The 21,629-nt window shown below is 44.3% G+C and overlaps 2 protein-coding genes across 2 annotated transcripts; one reads left to right on the top strand and one right to left on the bottom strand.

The window, feature by feature from the left end:
- The first annotated feature begins 721 nt into the window (after positions 1-721).
- Positions 722-4,030, top strand: LOC136467508 (uncharacterized). The gene is made up of 12 exons (XM_066466234.1): positions 722-956; positions 1,645-1,776; positions 1,893-1,950; positions 2,172-2,252; positions 2,355-2,426; positions 2,503-2,747; positions 2,837-2,908; positions 2,988-3,098; positions 3,168-3,249; positions 3,346-3,392; positions 3,569-3,650; positions 3,841-4,030. Exons 1-12 carry the CDS (start codon positions 739-741, stop codon positions 3,931-3,933), a joined length of 1,293 nt encoding a protein of 430 aa, XP_066322331.1. The 5' UTR covers positions 722-738; the 3' UTR covers positions 3,934-4,030.
- A 1,127-nt stretch (positions 4,031-5,157) lies between these two features.
- LOC136466031 (uncharacterized) lies at positions 5,158-17,852 on the bottom strand. Its single transcript, XM_066464541.1, has 7 exons — positions 17,742-17,852; positions 15,585-15,824; positions 7,657-7,731; positions 7,049-7,577; positions 6,250-6,632; positions 5,449-5,675; positions 5,158-5,365 (listed from the first exon to the last, which is right to left on the bottom strand). Exons 1-7 carry the CDS (start codon positions 17,850-17,852, stop codon positions 5,158-5,160), a joined length of 1,773 nt encoding a protein of 590 aa, XP_066320638.1.
- Between the last annotated feature and the right edge of the window lie 3,777 nt (positions 17,853-21,629).

Here is a 21,629-nt window from a genome sequence, read left to right as displayed (position 1 = left end):
GTTTTTTGGTAGCTCAAACTAAAAGTGTTGAGCTTCAACTGAATTTTTATAAACTATTTATAGCATATTAACAATTGATAACAGAGCTCATAACAGTGTATAAAAAGAAGACGTGGACACAGTGTCTCACAAAATCTACTTTAAAATAGGGGGGGAAAGTGAAAAAAAAGAAAGGAGAAAATTGCCCTAGATAAAGAGTATTCCGTCTGTCCAAACAAGAATGTACTTCTCGCTTCGTAGGAAGACAATCAATTTAAATTTAACAAAATCTAAATAAAATACAGTATTTATAATATATAATAATGGTAGAGCTATTCTACAGGTGTAGAATATTATTCTACACCACATATTATTCTACACCACAAGCTAAAACTGACTAAAAAAAATATTAAATAGTACTGAACCGCGTTTAGTATCAGTCAATACTACACCAAATATCCCGAAATAATGAATAATACTGAAACGCAACTACTGATATGTACTGAATTTTGTTTAGTACAATAGCTTGGTGTAGAATAGTATTCTACACCTAGCGCGTGTATATATAATAAATATTATTAACTTAATTATAAAAAAATTAGAATAAATCTGTTCAAAGATATAAATATTGATATTATTTTCATAAACTTAATCAAACTTTATATTAGTGACTTCTAGCAAAAACCAAAAGTGCACTTTTTAACGGAGGGGGTAACTCATCTCAGGGGGCAAACAACAGAAACGCAGTCTGTGGCTGAGATGGCTTCTAATGCCTATCGCAAAACCAGTGTCAGTCCATCAGCTACGATGCTGAAAGCTCTGCCTGTGCGGTTCCTCGCCTCGCCGGAGCCCGGTGGGTGGAGCCGGCGACTACCACGACGGTCGCTGCGGTTGATTTCGGCAGCGCTCATGACCAACCCCGCTTACTTCGAGGTGGGCAGATTCTTGGGTGGCTATGGCTTCATGAACATCACAAGGTCAGCTTTTCATGAAAATTGCTTGAATCCTTTTCCATTTTGGTTTTATCCGAGAAATAGTTGCGGGCGGTGCGGTTACATTTTGATTTTGTTCAGAAGTTGCAGTCGGCTGTGGAGCCTTCATGTGTGTAGGATTGGTTCCAACATGTGCAGTTTTCTAGTTGCTTATGCTGAATCCCTTCGACATGAACAGCATGGACGTGAAGAGGGGATCTTGGAGTTAGTCAGCCCAATCCTGAGAAATGTTTGGGACATGATTAAGGCAAATTAGGATATATATAGGGGACTCTTTCGAAGACCATTACCTTCTCTTACAATATATATTCCGATTGTTATGAAACCAAATCTTATCCAAAGACATTTGAAATACAAATCTGTTGATACATTTTTTTCCCACATATTTTAGTGCATGATGTAGTGATAGTGATATTGCATCTAATGCTACATTTGCAATCTTCGAAGAGCTGTTAAAGAGCCATCAGATGTTTTGTGGCCTTACTTCATATCATTGTGGATTGTCATTATGCTGTAGTAGTATAAATAAATAAAGGGCCCTGCTCCTTCTCATTAAAAAAAATATACAAATTGTTTCTTCAATATTCAGACCTTTTCCTTTTCTTTGTGCAGTACTGATTACTGAACCTTTCTTGAATAATCACCTTTTCTGACTTCCTGACATGTGAATCAGTTACTCATCATCTCAATTTGGAGAGCCTTCAAATGTTGCTGGTATTCAAGACCTTGGTCTTGGATATTCACCAGAAGAGATCGAGCGGTTGAGGGTCCAAGATATCGGAGAAGGAGAAGTGACGATTAGTAGGTTATTTCCTTCTGACTGATACTGTTTTTTTTTTTTTTGAAAATAGACTGATACTGACTTTTTACTATAGTAAAGTAAAGGCATACCCATTGTTCGTTGATCATCCTGTTTTCCAGACTTTACGAGGGAAGAGTTGTTCAAGGTCCATTGAGGGGCACACAGGCTGTATTTAAGGTATGTGTTGCTAAGTTTAGTTGCATAGCGTCATTTAGTAATCAGCAGAATGCCATGCCTTGAAAATTGGTTCTGCAGTGCCTTGAAAATATTATTTGTAATAGGACATACACTTTCGATCTTTCAATTTGTCTTCATTTTATTATGATACCTTTCTCTGCCATAGGTATATGAATATATTGACTATCTTAATATGCTAAGACATAGGATTTGAAACAAAGGTATACCCTGGAGCTCGTGCTGGTGCTTCTGAAGCTGATTTGATGGCACTGAATGAGTTAAGGACTCGTGCTTTTCTTCAGGTTGCGTAAATCATAAACTGCTAACAGAAACTGCAACCATGGATTATTATATTACACAAGACATTTACACACAAAAAAACTATTCCCTTCCTCTATTTACAGAGTGATGCTAGTGACATCTGCACGAACATTCAGTTTCTTTTAGGGGCCTTTGAGACAGCAACAGGAGAACAGGTATATTACTACATAACTATGTGGTTCCCAGGCTCCTCACAGAATGCATGCAAAGACTGACATAGCTTTACTACAGTGGCTTGCCTTCCGCGATGATGGGAGATATAGTGCTGCAGACTATGCGAAATTAGCAAGCGCAAGGCAATTGAAGGAGCAATCTGGTGGGATGCCATTTTGGAACCCTTTCGATCGAGCATACAAATTGGAGCTAAGGGGATATTTTGTTCTTAAGTTGCTTAATGGTGCCATGAGCGGCCTTGTCCACATGCACAATCATGATAGACTGCATCAAAGCCTTGGACCTTCTTCTGTTATTCTCAAGTATGCTGAATATTTTCTTCAGCTTCCTTTCTGCACTGTATTCCCTATGTTCAATTAACTACTGATTAGTGTAACTTTCCGATCTATAGCATGGCATTGGAGAAAGAGGGACGCTACTTGGTTCCAAGGCTGCGAGATGTGGCTTTTTCTGTAGATATTGGGTACATTTCCATCCCCTTCCTACCTTTATTATTATATATTGGTACAGAATCATTTTTGAAAACTTTTTGGCAATGATAGGTATTCATCTACTGGGGCTGGAGTGCTGTCGGACGGACTATGGTGTCGAGCCTCTGCTGCTGGGGCATCGACTCCTTTGGAGAAGCGAGCCTTTGGGATAGCTGATGACATGCAAGTATTCTTGTTCTTTTTTCTTCAACAAAAATGAACACCAAAGTTTACATGCACTTTACCAAACAGTTACGGAGCTGGGCTGCTTGTTGCATACATGGCATTTATTCCATTTTGCGAAGCAGGCATTATGGATGGTATTTCCTTGCAGGTGATTGAGGATATTTTAACTTCATGTTCATTAGGAGGAATATTGTTTTCTAATTTTCCACTCAGACACTTAACATAGTTTCGATTGATTGTACAGAGACTTTTGGAGAACACCTTCCGGCTCGACATTTATGCCGCAAGAGAGTATGAGTCGCTAACACAAAATAAACTTGCTGTTACTTAGTCGTAGAATTTTTTTCCTTTTTGTTAGGTAAAAAAAATCAGTTCAGTGGATAAGCTCATTGGTGTTGATTTCTCTATCTGATGACCAGTCATGATTTTCAGACACACATGCTTATCAACTTTCAAATTTTGTGTAGGTATTGTCTGGCAGATGACCGGTTGTCAGAAGCAGTAAGTTTTCTAGATTTAGGGGATGGTGCTGGCTGGGAGTTACTGCAGGTTTTGCCTCTATCATACTAACTGCTGTCTCAAACCTTGTCTGTTCACGAAATTTTTGCAGTTATACTGCTGTGTACATCATGCACGGTATTACACTGGCCAACTAGGGAACTGTCTGAATCAGTGGTCTGCTTTGGTCCGGGATAAATATCTTCAGCCAAGATACTAACTCTGGCTTATGTTTCGACAGGCAATGCTTAATCCGGATTACCGCAAGCGACCAATTGCCGAGGCTGTACTGAACCACAGGTTTATAACTGGAGCTGTTTTACGAAGCTACTAATCAGCATTTTTATGTTTAAATAAATCTACTACGTGGAAACTGTAAATGTACAATAATTTGAGTGGATGAAGAGCTGATACATTTCTTGGATGAACAATGCATGTAGTGCTGGCAATCTGCCGACGAGAACAATAGCGTACCCACTTTCAGCTTCGCTGCTGGCAACTCTGACTTTCAGTGATCTATCCCAATACATATAACAACCGCGCACGTGCCCAACAGCGCGTTTTCAACGAGCAATTAATACTTCAGTATAGATTGGACGAGAGAGTGTGACAATATTACAGCTCCTGAGTCCAGGATAAAATGGCTGTCCGTTCTAGTTCAAAACCTGCTGCAGGCTATCGGTGCTCGAATATATCAAATAAATAGAGTGCAAGAAAACCCAAATCAAACTTTCGGGGTTCAGACTCAAATACGGAGTAGTCGCTTATGGCTACATCATAAATGAACTGAATCCTCAATCTGCATGGTCATTTTCAATAAAATGCCGTGTTCATTCCATGGCGAACCATCTTCTTGACATCAACGATCCTAGCTAAATGCAATGGACCCTTCCAACTGCAAATTCACATTGGCTAAGCCTCTCATTTTGGGAAACAACTCAACAAGTCGACGCCAACACTGGAAGTAGCAAAATGTTATCTATAAGGAGATTCTGTACTGTACAGCAAGATTTGGAATCACTAGAGATCCGTGTGTTGTTGGCAACCTCTTGGTCCATAGTGTTCTGAGCTCTTCGTAACCCTCTTCCGGCATAACGCACAATAGTGGCCTCGGCAACCCATGCACGATATATGATTGTTTGTGTCAAACTGTCAATAATGCGACATTGCATTGAGATTGTTAGTAGATTGTCTGCTGCTTCATTCTGTGAGGAATATATGCCTTTACAATGCACTTATGACTTATGAGTTTACATGCTTCATGAGTGACTAGAGCAAGTATATGCAGCAAAATTGTTCATTCAACCCTTTTACAAGGAAAAGGCACTTAGAGACCAGCTGCGCATGTATGGTGATCATATGGCAACCAAAAAAAAAAGATTAGATTGAAAAATAGATACAGGAATAATGAAAACATCAATGGGCATGATAGGAAACTTACACTCAACTCTATACACACGAATCACACAGATATTGGTTTACTAGAGCAGGAGTGACTCATGCATAAATACTTCTAGTGTTTGGAGACTCTAAGCAGATATTATGGAAGTATCATGCTCTAGATGCAAGGAGAAAAGATACTGCTGCTAATCTTTTCATTCCGCCGGCCACACATTGGACAAGGATGACCCCGTACCATTTCAGGCTCTGGCTCTGGCTCCTCTAGATCTTCATCATCAGAACCTTCATCATCATCCAATTCCTCAAACAGTCCATATCTTCTTCCCACTTGATTGTGATGTTCAAACAGCACACAATTTCCATCCCTTCAGTGGCAAAAACCTTTTTAGCTTCTGTATCAGTGCAAACAAAATTGAACACAAAATTTTTGCACATGAATCAACATTACCAAAAATGTTCATATCCATGAATTGCCTGGTTACAACGATAACAGAAGAATTTCCCACAGTTCCTACAGGTCATCTTGTTGCAACCTTCAGTTTTCGAGATAGCCATTTTACATCTGGGACATTGCTTAGAATCGCGAAGCGCTTCACAGACACTTAATAATTCATCTATTTCCCTCTGTTCTCTCAACAATTGTTTTTCTGGGAGGGAATATTTCTGGTGTTTTTCCTGTTAAAAAGGAGAATGTGTCATGGCATTGTGAATGTATAGGAGGAAAGAACAACATCATACAGAACCTCAAATAGGTCATGCATATACAAATAAAGCACTGCAAATATCATATCATTCTCAAGTTTTGAATTGTCATGTAAGCACATAGATGTTGAAGAATTAGATATGTAGATACAAAGCTAAGTCTCCAGTCACAAACAAGTGATGTTATGGACAACAACACAGTCGCCAAAGATGGTGACGGTAATTTCTACTGTACTGGTATTCATCCATCTTCTCTATAGCACACCAAAAGGACACTTAATTTTATAGAGAGAGTATAAAGATCTCACACTACATAGAGTGTGTGGATAAACTCTAGGCCAGGAAAGCAGAATACCTCGAACTTCACTCAAACCAGGTCACACTGGAATCTTGGAACCAGATACTACAATTACGTCAATTAAACATGCGTTCATACCAATAATTAAATTTCAAATTAAGTACCATAACAAAATCTCAAAATGCTGACTGTACACATCATTAATTCATAAAAAAGAAAGTTCAATCATTAAGAGATTATACATTTTACCCTCAAAATCCTAATCTTTTCTTTTGGAGTAACACAATCCTCCCCCACATGCTGGCGTTCTTTGCACAAAGAGCAGAAGGTGAAAAAACACTCCGGGCATTGAGCATCATTGTCAACCTCCAAGCAGGCAGCATCACACCTTGGACAATATACCAGATCAGGCATTGTATCTAAGAGTTTCTGTAATGTGAACGATTCCCATCGCTTATAGCAATCATCTCCCAGAAGGATTTTCAAAACTGATGGTGGGAGTGGGCTGCGGCAAGTTGTATCAGGGCATGTCAACTGGGTTAAATTCCCTTCTGTTACGTGAATTCTGCAGTGAGACTTCATACATGTCAAGCAAAACAAATGGTGGCATGGGAGCTTGATGAAATTTCTGCCTGGTAGGGTCAAGAAATGAAGAGGGGCAAAGAGTAAAAAACTACTAGATAGGATTCAAGTATCAAAATTACTGAAAAGTGAAAAGGCGCTATATTGAGCATGTTTCCTACTTTGTAGAGAATAAAGGGAAGGCAGCTAAGTCACTACAGAACCCATCTGAGTAGTTGTACTACAGATCCTGAAACTGTTGTTTTATGATAAAATTATTTTTTTCTCATTTGATTTCCTAATTTTATTTCTAAAAAATTACTAGGGGATTGAAGTAATTATATTTCTTGCATTGTTGAGCTTATTGCCTCTAGTACATCATGTACAAAATAGACCAAAAGGCAGTGATAGCAACTTGAAGAAAAAGGTAAATAAGTCAGCAAAATCAAATACATCATCCTAATCAGATAACGTATAAGAAAATTACCAGTATTTTCACTAAGACAAATTCCACACTCATGTAACCTTTTCAGAAATATTTCATGAGACCTCCTCTCATTGTAACTTTGCATCAGAGGAATAGTAGAATCAACTAGAAGCCTTCTTGCAATAGCACGTTCATCTCCAACATCTGAAGTTTTATCTGGGACTAGTATTATGTTGTCATTCAAAGAAATGCAAGCCCATGAAGAGCTATTCAGCCAGTCCAGCCATCTATACACTACTTCTTGTCCTGGCAGCTCAGTCCAAATCTCATCAAACATGGCACAGAGGTGTGAAACTTTGGGTTCATCCAACCACTTGGCTGAGATAGTAAAATAAGGAGCACTTGTACTGGGATATGAACATGGCAGCAAACATGTTAACACCACAGGTGGCAAATGCTTTAAGCTGCAAGCATAAAAGAGTTCACTACCATCTTGGCTACCACCATTATCAGTTCCAACCCCAGTTCCATTTGGATGAAGATTCAAGAACACCTTAGTACCATTAGGAATTGGATACCAAACAAAAATCTGAGGAAGAAGACATGAACATTACACTTTTGACGAATGAGAGAGTTCGGATTAAGGAGGACAAAGCTCTGGAACGAACCTGAAAAGAACGAAGACCTGCCTTATCCTCCAAGATCACCATGTCATCCCCATAAATGGCTTGCAGTGCCAGCACCTGAACATAATATAATAAACTACGACATATTAGCGACAACAGCAGTTCAAATAGCTGTCATGTCAAAACAATAGCTTAAAATTGACCAAACTAACTCTTCAGTCATAACTTAACTCTATCTTTCTCAGGTGGTAGACGCACAAATTCGCCATCCTAAATCTCCAGTTCAAACTAAACACGACACTTCATCAATCTACAGTTTAACAGCAGCAAATGGCAATATCCCAATGTTACATAATAGTAGCTCCATTGCAGACTCAGGCATATATGAATTCCAGTTTCATACCAGTAGGTACAACAATCACAGCATAGTGCATCGTCACAAGTTAATCTCTGCAACTGCAGATATTTTTCACCCTAATCAGGATCCCACATGCCATCTACCGATTTCCAGAGCGCACTGTGACGCACATCAGGGTTATTAAAACTACCTCGAGTTTGCTCGCACCAGAACCAGTGGCGGAGCTTGCATGAACGTGTAGGGGGGCCAATTCAAAGCTACACTGCTACAGTATTTACCAACAGTAGTATAGATCATTGGAATTCTGTGAAAAATCTTTGTTTTTTCAAGTTCTATCTATATAGACTGCAATGAACAATTGAAATTCTGTCAAAAAAGAATGAACAATGTGCGGATTTATATACTTGTAAGCTATGATCCACTCATCAGCAACAACAAGCATGGTACGAGAGAGGTAAGAATTAATTACATGCATACAGCGACGTGCAAACCTCCAGAGTAATACAGCCGGAGCAGGGGGGCAGGACCCAGTTTGGCCTCCACGTGGCTTTGTCAGCACCCCACTCCCTGCTGGGCCTGGTACCACGACGACTCCTTCATGCCCACCTCATGGCTTGCCAAGCTCCGGTCGGCCCAAGCGGATCCGGCGGCCCAACCAGAAGTATGCAGATTCTCTGTGAGCGGCGTAGGCACTAGTATATGTATCCAAGGCAAGAGAGAGAGAAGGGTGAACAAAAATTGTATCAAACATTCTGTTAATTTCAATCCTGTCCTCCGAACTGCTTGTTGTTCTTCCTCTGCTCCTCCTTTCCCATCCTCCAAGTTGCCGATCCTCACATCTGGTATCAGAGCCTCGTCGATTCTGGCCTCCCCATCCCTTCCCCACGATCACTACACTCGATTCCAGAAATCCCACGGTGCTATGGAACCTAACATGAAGATGGTTCTGGAGGAGATCCAGAAATCCAGGGAGGAGTCGGCTCGCCGATTCGACGAGCACGACGCCAAATGGGAGTGCCGATTTGCCGATCTAGAGTCGGCTCGCGCCGCCACCAACCAGCGCCTCGCCTTCCTCGAGTCCACCGGCGGCGCCGTCCTCAACTCGGAGTACGAGCGTCGCATCATCGAACTGGAGGGCTTCTGCCTCGACTCCGCCAACGTGGGCGCCGTGCTGGATCCCACCCTGGAGCGCCGCCTCCAGGAGCTCGAGTCCCTCCACGTGGAGCGCGTCCGCGACGAGGAGGATGACCGGATGGACAAGCTCGAGCGAGCCGTGGCCGAGCTGGGCCGCTGGCGTCCGGAGTCCGAAGGGATCCTTGACGCCCTGTCGCTCAAGGTCTCCAAGCTCACCAACCACTGGGACCGCGTGGTGTTCGAGACAACGGCACGCGAACCAGGCATCCTCTCTTCCCCAGGTCCGGCATCCGCGCAAGCTACTGCGGGCTCCGCCGTGGAATCGCCCATTGGGCCCTGCGTCGCTTCGACTACACTGGATATTGGGCCAGGCGTCGTCACGACGTGGACCCATATCCCGGCATCTGGTATGTCGCCGGCTCCGTCTCATGTTCCATTGCCGTCTGCGCTGGGTTCGAGTCTTCTTAGTCCTCCGTGTGTTTTTCCCCTGTCCACTCACTGTCGATTCATACACAACCAGCTGCAACAATGTCGATCTCCCAGTCCCACCCAACAGTATTTCCCCCACCAATATCCACACCAATTTCCCAACCCCTACCTACGCATCATCCTCCCCCAATTTCAAATCCAATGTCCCAATCGATGCCTAACCATTATCCACCTCCACTATCCAATTCGTTTCCCCACCAATTTTCGGCCCCTTACCAACCTCCGATTTCCCAACCTATCCCCAATTTCAGCATCACACCGCCAACTACACAATTCCCCAATCCAGGCCTTCCACACCTTCCACGCTCTGCTGATCAGGCGCAAATCACAGCTACTCTGGGCCGCTTTCCCAAACTTTCGTTTCCCAAATTCAATGGCGAAAATCCTCACCGCTGGCGGCGCCGCTGTGAAAAATACTTTCACATGTACTTAGTGGATGAACCTCTTTGGCTCAGTGTCGCTGAGATGTATCTCGAAGGCCCAGCTGATCACTGGTACCAATCTGTTCAGTCTCAGCTTAAAAACGCCTCTTGGGATACGTTCTGCCGCCTTTTCCACGATCGATTCGATCGCAACCAGCATGAAATCCTACTGCGCAGGCTCTTTAACATCCGACAACATTCCTCTGTCCAAACCTATGTGAACGAATTCTGTGAGCTCAAAGATCACCTCAACTCCTACTCCCAAATCAGTGATCCCCTCTATTTTACCCAGCGCTTCATTGACGAGCTTAAGCCTGAAATTCGAGCAATCGTCATTATGCAATCTCCGAAAGACCTAGATACTGCTTGCTCGTTGGCATTATTGCAGGAAGAAATGGCGGTTCCCATTGCCCCGAAGCACGCGCGAGGTGGTGATTGGTCTTCTTCCTACAAGCCGGTGGCAGCGGCGCAGATGCCCCTGCCACTACCACCACCGCCACCACGCTCCGAACGGCCGGCATCGACCGCTACTACCTCGGCCACTACAGTGGCTGGTGCTATACCAACGGCTGGCGATGCCAAGCTCGCCGCCCTCAAGACCTACCGACATGCTCTAGGGCTCTGCTTTAAGTGCGGTACCAAGTGGAGCCGTGATCATCGCTGCCCGCCCGAAGTGTTGCACGCGGTCGATCCACTTTGGGAGTCATTTTCGTCCGATGATTCTTTGGCTGATACACCTCCAACCTCGCCACAGGCTGAGCACATTATGCTGGCCCTCTCCAAGTCTGCACTATCAGGTGTTCTAGCCGCTCAGACAGTTCATCTGGTGGGCTTCTTACAGCAGATACCGGTCCAAATTTTGGTTGACTTGGGTAGCTCATCCTCATTTGTTAATGAGAATCTGGTACCACAACTCAGTGGCATTGCCTCAGATCCGCTCGCCAGTTCAGTGGAAGTTGCCGGTGGTGGATGGCTCGTGAGCACATCTCTGTTACATCAGGTACCATGGACGGTTGATGGCTGTACATTTTACTCCAAATTTAGAACATTACCGTTGGCAAACTTTGATGTGGTGATTGGTATGGATTGGCTCGAAGATCATAGTCCTATGCTCATTGATTGGCGCCTCAAACAACTTATGGTTCCCTATGGTGGTCAGTTCAAGCTGTTGCAGGGCTCTCGCCCAGATGGGCCTCTTCAGCTCTTACTGCACATTGATCTAGTCCCAGAGAAAAACAGTCCAGCCCCTCTTCAGTCCATGCCGGTTCCCATCCAGGCAGTACTAGATCAATTTCAGGATCTGTTCCAGGCTCCTACATCTCTTCCTCCATCAAGGGCCTGTGATCACGAGATTCCATTGATTGATGGGGCACAGCCAGTGTTCATCAGACCATACCGATACCCGCCAAAACTCAAGGATGAAATCGAGCGGTAGGTTCAGGATATGCTGTCATAGGGCCTGATCTGTCCAAGTTCTAGCGCATTCTCTTCGCCCGTGTTGCTTGTCAAGAAGAAGGACGGCACCTTCTGTTTTTGTGTTGATTTTTGCCAGCTCAACGCCATTACTCGTAAGTCCAAGTACCCGGTGCCCATCTTTGACCAACTGATGGACGAACTATCTAGCGCCCGGTGGTTTTCCACTCTGGACCTCCGCGCTGGTTTCCACCAAATCCTCCTAAAAGCAGGCGAAGAACATAAAACTGCATTTCAGACTCATGTAGGGTAGTATGAATTCTGTGTGATGGCTTTTGGACTCACTGGCACGCCGGGCACATTTCAAGGTGCCATGAATGTCACTTTAGCACCTGGATTGCGACGTTTTGCTTTGGTCTTCTTTGATGATATTTTGGTGTACAGCAGAACACTTGAAGAGCATGTTCACCATTTATGTCAGGTCCTCTCTTGGTTATGGGCTGACCAGTGGAAGCTTAAATTATCCAAGTGCAAATTTGCTCTGCAAACTATCTCATACCTTGGTCATGTGGTGAGTGCTGATGGTCTGTCCACCGATCCTTCTAAGGTTCAGGCCATTGTGGACTGGCCAACTCCACAATCAGTCAAGGAACAACATGACTTTCTAGGGCTGGCCGGATATTACCGCAAATTTGTCAAGAACTTTGTGATCATGGCAAAACCACTCACAGAACTTTTGAAGAAGGATCGCCTGTGCGTCTGGACCTCAATTCATGCTTCAGCATTTCAACTTCTAAAGAATGCATTGTCTACTGCACCAGCGCTAGCTCTGCCGGACTTCTCCATTCCATTTCACATTGAGACCGATGCTTCTGGTACAGGAATTGGAGCAGTCCTTCTGCAACACAATCATCCACTTGCCTTCATCAGTAAGCCACTAAGCCCCAAAAATCGAGGCTTGACGGTCTATGAAAAGGAGTATCTGACGATTCTCATGGCTGTTGATGCCTGGCGTCATTACCTGCTCCAAGCAGAGTTCTTCATCCACACCGATCATCAGAGCCCCACACATCTTAATGAGCAGCGGCTTCATACCGCATGGCAACAGAAAGTGTTTTCTTGGCTTCTCGGGCTTCAGTACAAGATTCTATACCACAAAGGCAATGAGAATGGTGTGGCCAATGTGCTCTCTCGTTGCCAACACCCGGAACAGCTCCTATCTGTATCTTCTATCAAGCATCAGTGGTTGGAGAAAGTTGTCGCTGGGTACCAGACAGATCCTCGTGCCATGGAACTGTTACAACGCTTGGCAGTATAGCAGGACTCTACAGGCCCATTCTCCTTGCTTGCCGGTGTCATTCGCCACAAAGGCCGTGTTTGGCTGGGCACCAATAAGGAGGTTCAACAGTTGGTTCTCTAGGCTTTTCATGCTAAACCAGTCGGGGGCACTCCGGAGCACCTGCTACTTACCAGCGCATCAAACACATCTTCTTTTGGCCGCAACTCAAGAAGGACGTTTGGCAGTTTGTGCAGTCCTGTTCTACATGTTTACAGGCGAAGCCTGATCGTGCCAAGTATCCGGGGCTCCTCCAACCATTGCCTGTTCCCTCAGAATCATGGGAGATGGTGTCGATGGACTTCATCGAAGGCTTGCCGACCTCTGGAACTACAAATGCAATCTTAGTGGTGGTTGATAAATACTCTAAGTTTGCGCATTTCATACCGCTCCATCACCCGTTCACGGCAGCAACAATGGCCAAGGTATTCTTTGAACATATTTACCACTTGTACGGCTTACCCAAGTCTATCATTTCGGACCGGAATCGTATCTTCACTAGTCAGTTTTGGCTATCACTATTCAAGTTGGCTAGTACAACACTCCACCTCAGCTCAGCCTACCATCCGCAGACCGATGGCCAAACCGAACGAGTAAATCAGGTTCTAGAGACTTTCCTCCGCTGTTTTTCTCATGCATGCCCATCCAAATGGAGCAGCTGGTTGTCGCTTGCCGCCTTTTGGTACAACACCTCTACACATTCAGCTCTGGGCCGAACACCGTTTGAGGTTCTCTATGGGCATCCTCCTCGACACTTCGGAATAGATGTTGCCTCCTTGGCTCTGGTTCTAGATCTGCAGACCTGGCTGACAGACCGCGAGCTCATGCAGTCCACCATCAATCAACATTTGGAACGTGCTCAGCTACGGATGAAAAGGCAAGCGGACAAAGGCCGTTCTGAACGCTCCTTTCCAGTGGGCGCCCAGGTGTATTTGAAACTGCAGCCGTATGTTCAGTCCTCCATTGCACGACGTTCCTGTAACAAGTTGGCGTTTAAATTCTTCGGACCTTTCAAGATTCTGTCAAAGATTGGTCCAGTGACATATAAGTTGGAGCTTCCACCAGGGGTAGCTGTTCATGCTGTGTTCCACATGTCCCAGCTCAAGCTCTCCCTAGGGTCACAACAGGTAGCTCCAGTTCTGCCTTCTGATTTTGCACCACTGCAGGTCCCTGTGCGTGTTCTTCAACGTCGCTGGTCAGCTGGTGACCGCTCGGTGGAACAAGGCCTCATCCAGTGGTCACACGCACCGATCGAGCTCGCCACCTGGGAACCCCTCGACGCCCTGCGTCAGTAGTTTCCTAGGGCGCCGGCCTGGGGACATGCCGGCTCTAAAGACCGGGGGAATGTCAGCACCCCACTCCCTGCTGGGCTTGGTACCACGACGACTCCTTCATGCACTCCTTCATGCCCACCTCATGGCTTGCCAAGCTCCGGTCAGCCCAAGCGGATCCGGCGGCCCAACCAGAAGTATGCAGATTCTCTGTGAGCGGCGTAGGCACTAGTATATGTATCCAAGGCAAGAGAGAGAAGGGTGAACAAAAATTGTATCAAACATTCTGTTTATTTGAATCCTGTGCTTCGAACTGCTTGCTGTTCTTCCTCTGCTCCTTTCCCATCCTCAAGTTGCTGATCCTCACAGGCTCCTTCCGTGACCAGAACATCCGGGCATCTGTGGCTCCTCCGCATGCCCACACGTGACCTCAGGTGTTTTGTAGAAAAGCGCTTTTAGTTTTATAAAATCAACCCGCAGCCCATCAATCAGGGAATGTACAGTACACATGTTCGGATATTTTACGTTTATGTCCATGATCTAAATTTTATATTGATGCGAAGAAGAGAAAATTCGATATATCATCGTTTTTCATAAAACACCCCACAAACCATTTTGTCGAGAACCCCTTTCTCTCTCTTCTTCCCCACCCACTGATGCCGCCACCGCCGAATTTTTTACTATTTAGCCCTTTTTTCGAAAGTTTCTCTCAAATAGACCCCTGGCGGAAAGAATTCCAGAAATGGACCCTTGGCTCGGCGCCAGAGTGACTGGCGCCGAGCTCGGCGCCACGGTCACTGGCGCCGAGGTCCTGGGCACGGAAAAATGGCCTGCCAGGGGCTCGGCGCCAGAGTGACTGGCGCCGAGCTCAGCGCCATAGTGAACGGCGCCGAGATACCTGCATTTAACCCAGCCTGCACTTCTTCCCCGAGCGTTCTTCCTCTTATTTCTTTATTTTTCTCACCACTTCACCCTACCTCACAATCACCAAAATTTTATATATCCATCTCACGGTAAAATTAGGGTGTTTGATGTGCTTGCTAACCATCGGCCTCACCAAACGTAGGCCTCCAAAGGGCAAGGTCAACCCTTCTGTTCTGCTCGCGCATCAATCGACCCAATCGACCATTCTGTTCTGCTTGCTAACCATACATTTGGTAAATTTAGGGACTTAGCCAAAATTTTATATATCCATCTCACGGTAAATTTAGGGACTTAGCCAAAATTCTAAGTTGCCGGTGATTGTGAGGTAGGGTGAAGTGGCGAGAAAAAACCCAAGACGGAGGAGAAATAAGAGGAAGAGCGCTCGGAGAAGAAGTGCAGGCTGGGTTAAATGCAGGTGTCTCGGCGCCGTTCACTATGGCGCCGAGCTCGGCGCCAGTCACTCTGGCGCCGAGCCCCTGGCAGGCTATTTTCCCGTGCCCAGGACCTCGGCGCCAGTGACTTTAGTCAAATAGTTACCTCGGCCCAAGATCATTGCTATAACTTTAGTCAAATAGTTGTGTTGTTATAAGTTAGCCTAAATCAAGGTGCGGGCGATAGGTTACCTCGTCTTCCTGGAGCTGTTTGTTGGTCTCCAACTGCTCCACGGAGAGCTCGTCCTCCCCTTGAGCCCTCGCAGCCATTGCCTCCAGCCGCGCCGCCGCCTCCTCCCGCGCCTCCCAGTATCCGTCCCCAGCCTCTGCCGGCGGCGGCGAGGACGATGACGAGGCTTCGCCCGACATAGAGAAAATTGGAAATTTGCCCTCATGGCAGACCATTAAATTTGTGGGCTTCGCTGAAATGTCCTTATGAAACAAGTCCAACACGTTATAATGCCATTTTAAGATTTAAGTCTAGCCTGAACTGACCATTTTGCCCCTGAGCTCATTGACCCCTGCCCTCTCATCTCTCCTCCTCTCGTTCTCTCGCTCCCGTCGCCTCCCCTTCCTCTCTCCCTCTCCCTCTCTCCCGAGGTGGCACAGCGCGGGCGGACCCCCTCCCCTCTCCCTCTCCCTCCGTCTCGATCTACCACCGGGCCATGGCGCGGCCGGCGCAGGGCAGGGCAGAGCCATGGCCTTGCAGGCCAGTCATCCTCATCTTTCCCCCTCTCCCTCTCTCCTGTTGTGGCCGCTCATGGTGCTCGTGCCCGGTGCCGGTGGGTCTCGGCGGTGCCGCGGTTGGCACAGAGCAGTCTCAGGTGCTCCCGTTTCCTCTTGTATTTTGGGATTTTGCTTTTGCCTCTCTGATTCATCCCTTTATGACTTCGATTCGTGTTCTAGGGTTTGGCCTAGAATGCCTGTTGTTCCAATGTTTGCCTTCTCTGTGTTTATCTGTGAAAGGACGGCAATGACACTACCAATTCATGTTCTAGGGATTGTGTCTGCGATTTTATTTTTGCAGCTTTTTTTCTTAGTTTTTTCCTCCCCTGTTCTTGCTTCGATTCTTCATTTTGAGACCGATTTAGTTCGTTCTTTTTTGCTTAGATTTGTGCTATGACATGAGTTGATGCTACCCCTTAAGTGAATTTGATGAATCGAGTCAAGCACGAAGAAATTGAACGAATTTCGTTTTTGGGGGAGTTTTTCATGTTCTTGGCCGTGATCTAATTTTTCTGGAGTTTGGGTTGAAATTGGGCGATGATCTCTTAGAGTATGCTCACCAACTCCCTTGTGATGGCCTGTGAAAAGTTTGGTCGCGATTTGTTTTGATTTGGTCCAGTTTTTCATCGATTTTGTGGTCGTCGGTTTCCTGTTCTAGATTTTCCAGAGTTTGGGTTAATCCCAAGAGATGATTTGTTGGGGATGAGTTCGTAGTTAGTTGAATTTCTCACAAAATTTGGAAGCGAATCATGGAGTTTTGAGTCAGATTTTGTTGATTTTGTTGTCACCCTTTTTCTGTTCTTGAAGGCATCGGTCTCCTGTTCTTCTGCTTGCACATAGGGTCGGACAACAGGGCCAGCGCAGTGCGCCGCTCATACTTGGCTAGCAGCCTCGATCACTCACATGCAGTAGGCAGGCATCATCTGTTGTTCTTCGTTTCTTCCTGCTTGTTTGTCGTGGGAGGCTGAGCAACAGGAGCCACGTGCTCCCAGCGCCAGAGCAGCGCTCGGTCCAGGTGGGCACTCGCCCAAGCGCCTAGGTCCAGCGACCGGCCGCTCGCCCAGGTGCTCTGCTCAGCGGTGAGCAGCTCCACTGCTCAAGCCCTTCTCTGTCTCCCACTGTCTCTCTCTATGCCCGACGACGAGCAGCACCACCGCCCGCACTTCTCTCTCTGCTCGATTCTATTCGATTGCATCTGCTCGCTTTCCCCAATCGCGGACAGGGGTAAAATGGCCACGCCTGGTAAAAAAGATGGGTTCAGACATTTACAAAGTTGAAAAAACATGAAATGGCAAAATAGCATGAAACACATCTTTGATAAGGGCATTCTGGCGAAGCCCATAAACTTAAAGGCATTCTAGCGAAGCCCACTTCCCATAAGGGCAAAATTCTCATTTTCTCCCCGACATAAGAGTATCCGGCAAATAGACCCAATTTTTTTGCAATTTGATCTTTTTTAAAAGAAAATTTACGTTTGGCCCCCAGGAGACGTAAACTCATCTTTGACCTTGGGGTTGACGCCAGGACTCATGGCTCCGAGGTAACATGTCTCGGCGTCACAGATCTTGGCTCCGAGATGCTCAACCATGCACATCAGGGCATCCTAGGTGACGTGGTCGGTACCTCAAAGCCACAGATCTGGGCTTCGAGCTTGGCGCCAAGATCTGTGGCTCTGACCTTGGAGCCGTGGATCTTGGCTCCGAACTCAGAGCCATGGATCCTGGCGCCGGGCATGGATTCAAAACCCACGGCCAAGTTTCCCTTACCGAGGCTGCTTTCATTTCTTCCTCCTCCCTCTCGGGTTCTTTCTCTCCCTAACCCGCCCAGGGCATGTTTTGCGTTATTTAGTTTGTCGTCATGTACTTCAAATGTAATGCACTTTAAGTATGGATGTACCTAGGGCATGTTCTATGTTATTTAGTTTGTCGTCATGTACTTCAAATGTTGTTATGTTGATTAATGTGCTCTATTATTAGACCTTTCATAGTGTTATTGGTTTCATTATTTGTTGTCATAATATTGAGTTTAATATTACATAGGTAGTGAAACGAGCTCACGTAGTGCAAATAAAACGTAACGAAGTAGTGGATTACCTAATTCAACACACACAACATATGAAATGACATATGATAACATGTACTAAAGTAGGGTATAGAGGTCCTAGACTAAACCTAACATGTCTTAGATAATTGAAGTAAACAACAAGCACATGAAATGGCATGTGAGAACATGTGCCAAACAAGGGTACATAGTTTTTTCGACTAACCCTAACATGCCTTAGGTAATTAAACCAAAAAAACAAACACATGGATGTGGTCTGTTAAAAAGATTGGTTTGTCCTAATAGTGTGGCCACATAACAAATTGTGTTACACCTTCTACAGTATCCTCCCATTGTTGGTGGTGGTGGCGGCGGGGGTGGCGGCGGAGGCCCCTTGTTCCTGTGATTAGGGCAGGTGTAATATGGATCATTGTAGAGTGCCTCCTGTGAACCGGCACCATTGTTTTTGTCGTCCTGTTCATCGTCCTTGCAACACACCTCCTTTCCTCCTCTTTCTTGTGCTCCTTTTCTAGAGCCTCCTCTCTGCGTCTCTTTTCTATCATCTCCTTGTTCTCTGCCTCCCACCGTAATAATTTCTGCATCCACTCCTTGTCTTCCGGCTTGATCTCAGTGTCGATCCACTGCTCAAAATCATAGAGCGGTGGAGGGGTCTGCAACAAATGCAATTGTTACAAAACAAATAAATCATGCAAGACTTCATTTGACATAAAATAATTATTACACAACATCAATTTCTCACCATCTTGTTAATGCGGCGCTGACGAAGTGGAGGCTCAAACGCAAAATTGGCACACATCCAATACCTCTACCTATATGTGTCCTCTTCATCAGACTTGGCTACCTTGCAAGGATCACCGCACCAGCACATGGGCACTAGAACACCACTAGGCAGAGGCAATGGGTCGAAGGCATTTTCGGTCATCCGGCCATAACTACAATTGAACCAAATTTGTTCTAAGAACCGAAAGCAATGAACATTAAACCCTAAACCTAGGGTTTTTTCCATTTGTTGCACATAAATGAAAACATAATATAACACGATGATTAAATATTACCTTGGCTTGCTAGCTTTACCACGCTTTTATATCCTATCGTTACATAATACAAAAATAAAAATTCACTTCAAACATTAGGTAATAATGTATCTAGGGTTGAAAAATAGACGTAATATATACCGAAACAATGCGTAAAAATGATAAGGGGAGAGAGGATACCTTGCTCGCGAAGATGTATGGATCAAATCCAAGTATCCAAGGTCAAATTCGTTGATTCAAGATATCGGGCGAGTTAGGGAGAGGAAGAACCCGAGAGGGAGGAGGAAGAAATAAAAGCAGCATCGGCAAGGGAAACCTGGTCGTGGGTTTTGAATCCATGCTCGGCGTCAGGATCCATGGCTCCAAGCTCGGAGCCAAGATCTGTGGCTCTGAGGTACCGGCCACGTCAATGCCATCTAGGATGTCCTGCTGTGCACGGCCAGACACCTCAGAGCCAAGATCCGTGGCGCCGACCCCTAGGGTCTAAAGATGAGTTTACGTCTCCCAGAAGGCCAAACGTAAATTTTCTTTAAAAAATATCAAATTACAAAAAATTGAGACGAATAGATTGGCCCCTCGCCGCCTGGCCCCTTTCTGGAGAGAGAGAGTTGGCCGCTTTTCTTTGACGGGCGTTGCTAAGATGAAACAAAAATTAGAGATGCGTTAATAATTCTTTCTTGCTGTACTAGTCCTCTACTAGGACTATCTGTTTCTATTTTCTTGGCTGCCGGTCCGTAAAAAAATGCCTTAATAATAATAGTAATACAATACTCCCTCAATTCTAAAAATTACATAAGACCTTTTGGCTTTTTCTATTACAAATATATATATATATATATATATATATATATATATATATATATATATATATATATATATATATATTGTTGTAGATCTCATCGATGACTATTTTATTTGAATTCATTTACGGTCCTCTAATTTTATTTAAAGTTCTTATATTTAAAAATTAAAATTTTCAAATTGTCCAAATGAACATGAATAAAGAAATTATCAAAACTAAAGTTGTAGATCACAAAGAGATTAACTGTATTTTTTTTTAAAATGTACCAAATTCATATTTTTCTGAATTAAAAGGAAACATTTATGAATTATAGAAATTTATCTATTATTTGTAGAAAATACATATATAATCAAAACCACCTTTGAAACCAAAACTAATCTCTTCCTTATTCACAGCCACGACATTCGTGCTTTCCTTATTTGACACCACATAGTTCTAAAATAAAGAGGGGTGTATTGATCATTTTGGTGGCCACTTAACACTGTTAGTGAAGGAAATGAATAGTAATGCCAAATAGGAAAGAAAAATTCAACTCGGTGCTAAATAAGAAACTTCGATTTCATAAGTGCCTTAGAAGGAGAACCGATTTTCGAGTGCCAAATATATATTTCTCTAAAAAATTTATTATAGTTACAAAGCAAGATAAAAGAAGTTTGATCAATTGGAATCCCAAAAACATATTGAATTTGGAACATAGTTATTAGGACCGGACTAGACATTGAACCGTTTAAGGTCTCAGTTCATGGTTTGATTGGTCTAACTAATTGGACTGTCGGCTCAACAAGATTCAAATATAACTAGCCAGTCCCCCGCGCATTGCGTGGGCATGAGCAAGAATAGTATAGCATTACATGCCTATGTACCATAGTTGTCAATTAGGATACAAAAAAATTATAAAAGCTTGAAGTTACACGCCTGTTCGAAGCAATTTGTCTTGGACACCGTGTGCTTTGTCATGTACCTGACTTCCCTAAAAAAAAGGGGGTAAAGATTAGCACACACATTGCCAAAAGATAGTTAAGACATTTGTTTTAATACTATACATATGGGGCTGACATCATCAGGTAGCATTCTTGGTTTATTTAAATACTTCTATTTAGTAACTATCTTAGCTTTGGTAGAAAAACAATCATTCTATATTGAAATGGCTCATAAGATAATTAACATGTGATGATTCCAGCAACAAAATATGGAAATAAATTCATGAAGATTGCACTAAAGTATGGAGCGACATAAAGGTCAAACAAAAAGTTCAATGTCCACAGAATATTTTGGCATGAAACACATGAGCTTGTTTCCCACAAAGAAGGCATTAGTCCTATGGGGAATTTCTCTGAATCCTGATATAACAATTTGGTTATAGTACTGTCATTGTTTTCTGTACAGGGTGAAGTTTAGTGAATGAGCTGCTCAATATAAATTAAAAGGATTAGTCCTCTCATCATTTTGTCGGGCTAGCTTGGATGTACATGTAGATGAATTAAAAAATTAAACGTTTTCAGTAGGTGTTTGAAAACATAATAGAGCAAAGGGATATCATTTACTATTACGTCTTGTGTGGGCGATGGCCGTTGACATGTTGACCCATCGGGCTACCATCCTGTGCAAATTTAG

Source organism: Miscanthus floridulus, chromosome 7, assembly GCF_019320115.1.
Source record: "Miscanthus floridulus cultivar M001 chromosome 7, ASM1932011v1, whole genome shotgun sequence".
NCBI classification, from domain to species: domain Eukaryota; kingdom Viridiplantae; phylum Streptophyta; class Magnoliopsida; order Poales; family Poaceae; genus Miscanthus; species Miscanthus floridulus.
This window is presented reverse-complemented; position numbering and strand designations above follow the sequence as displayed.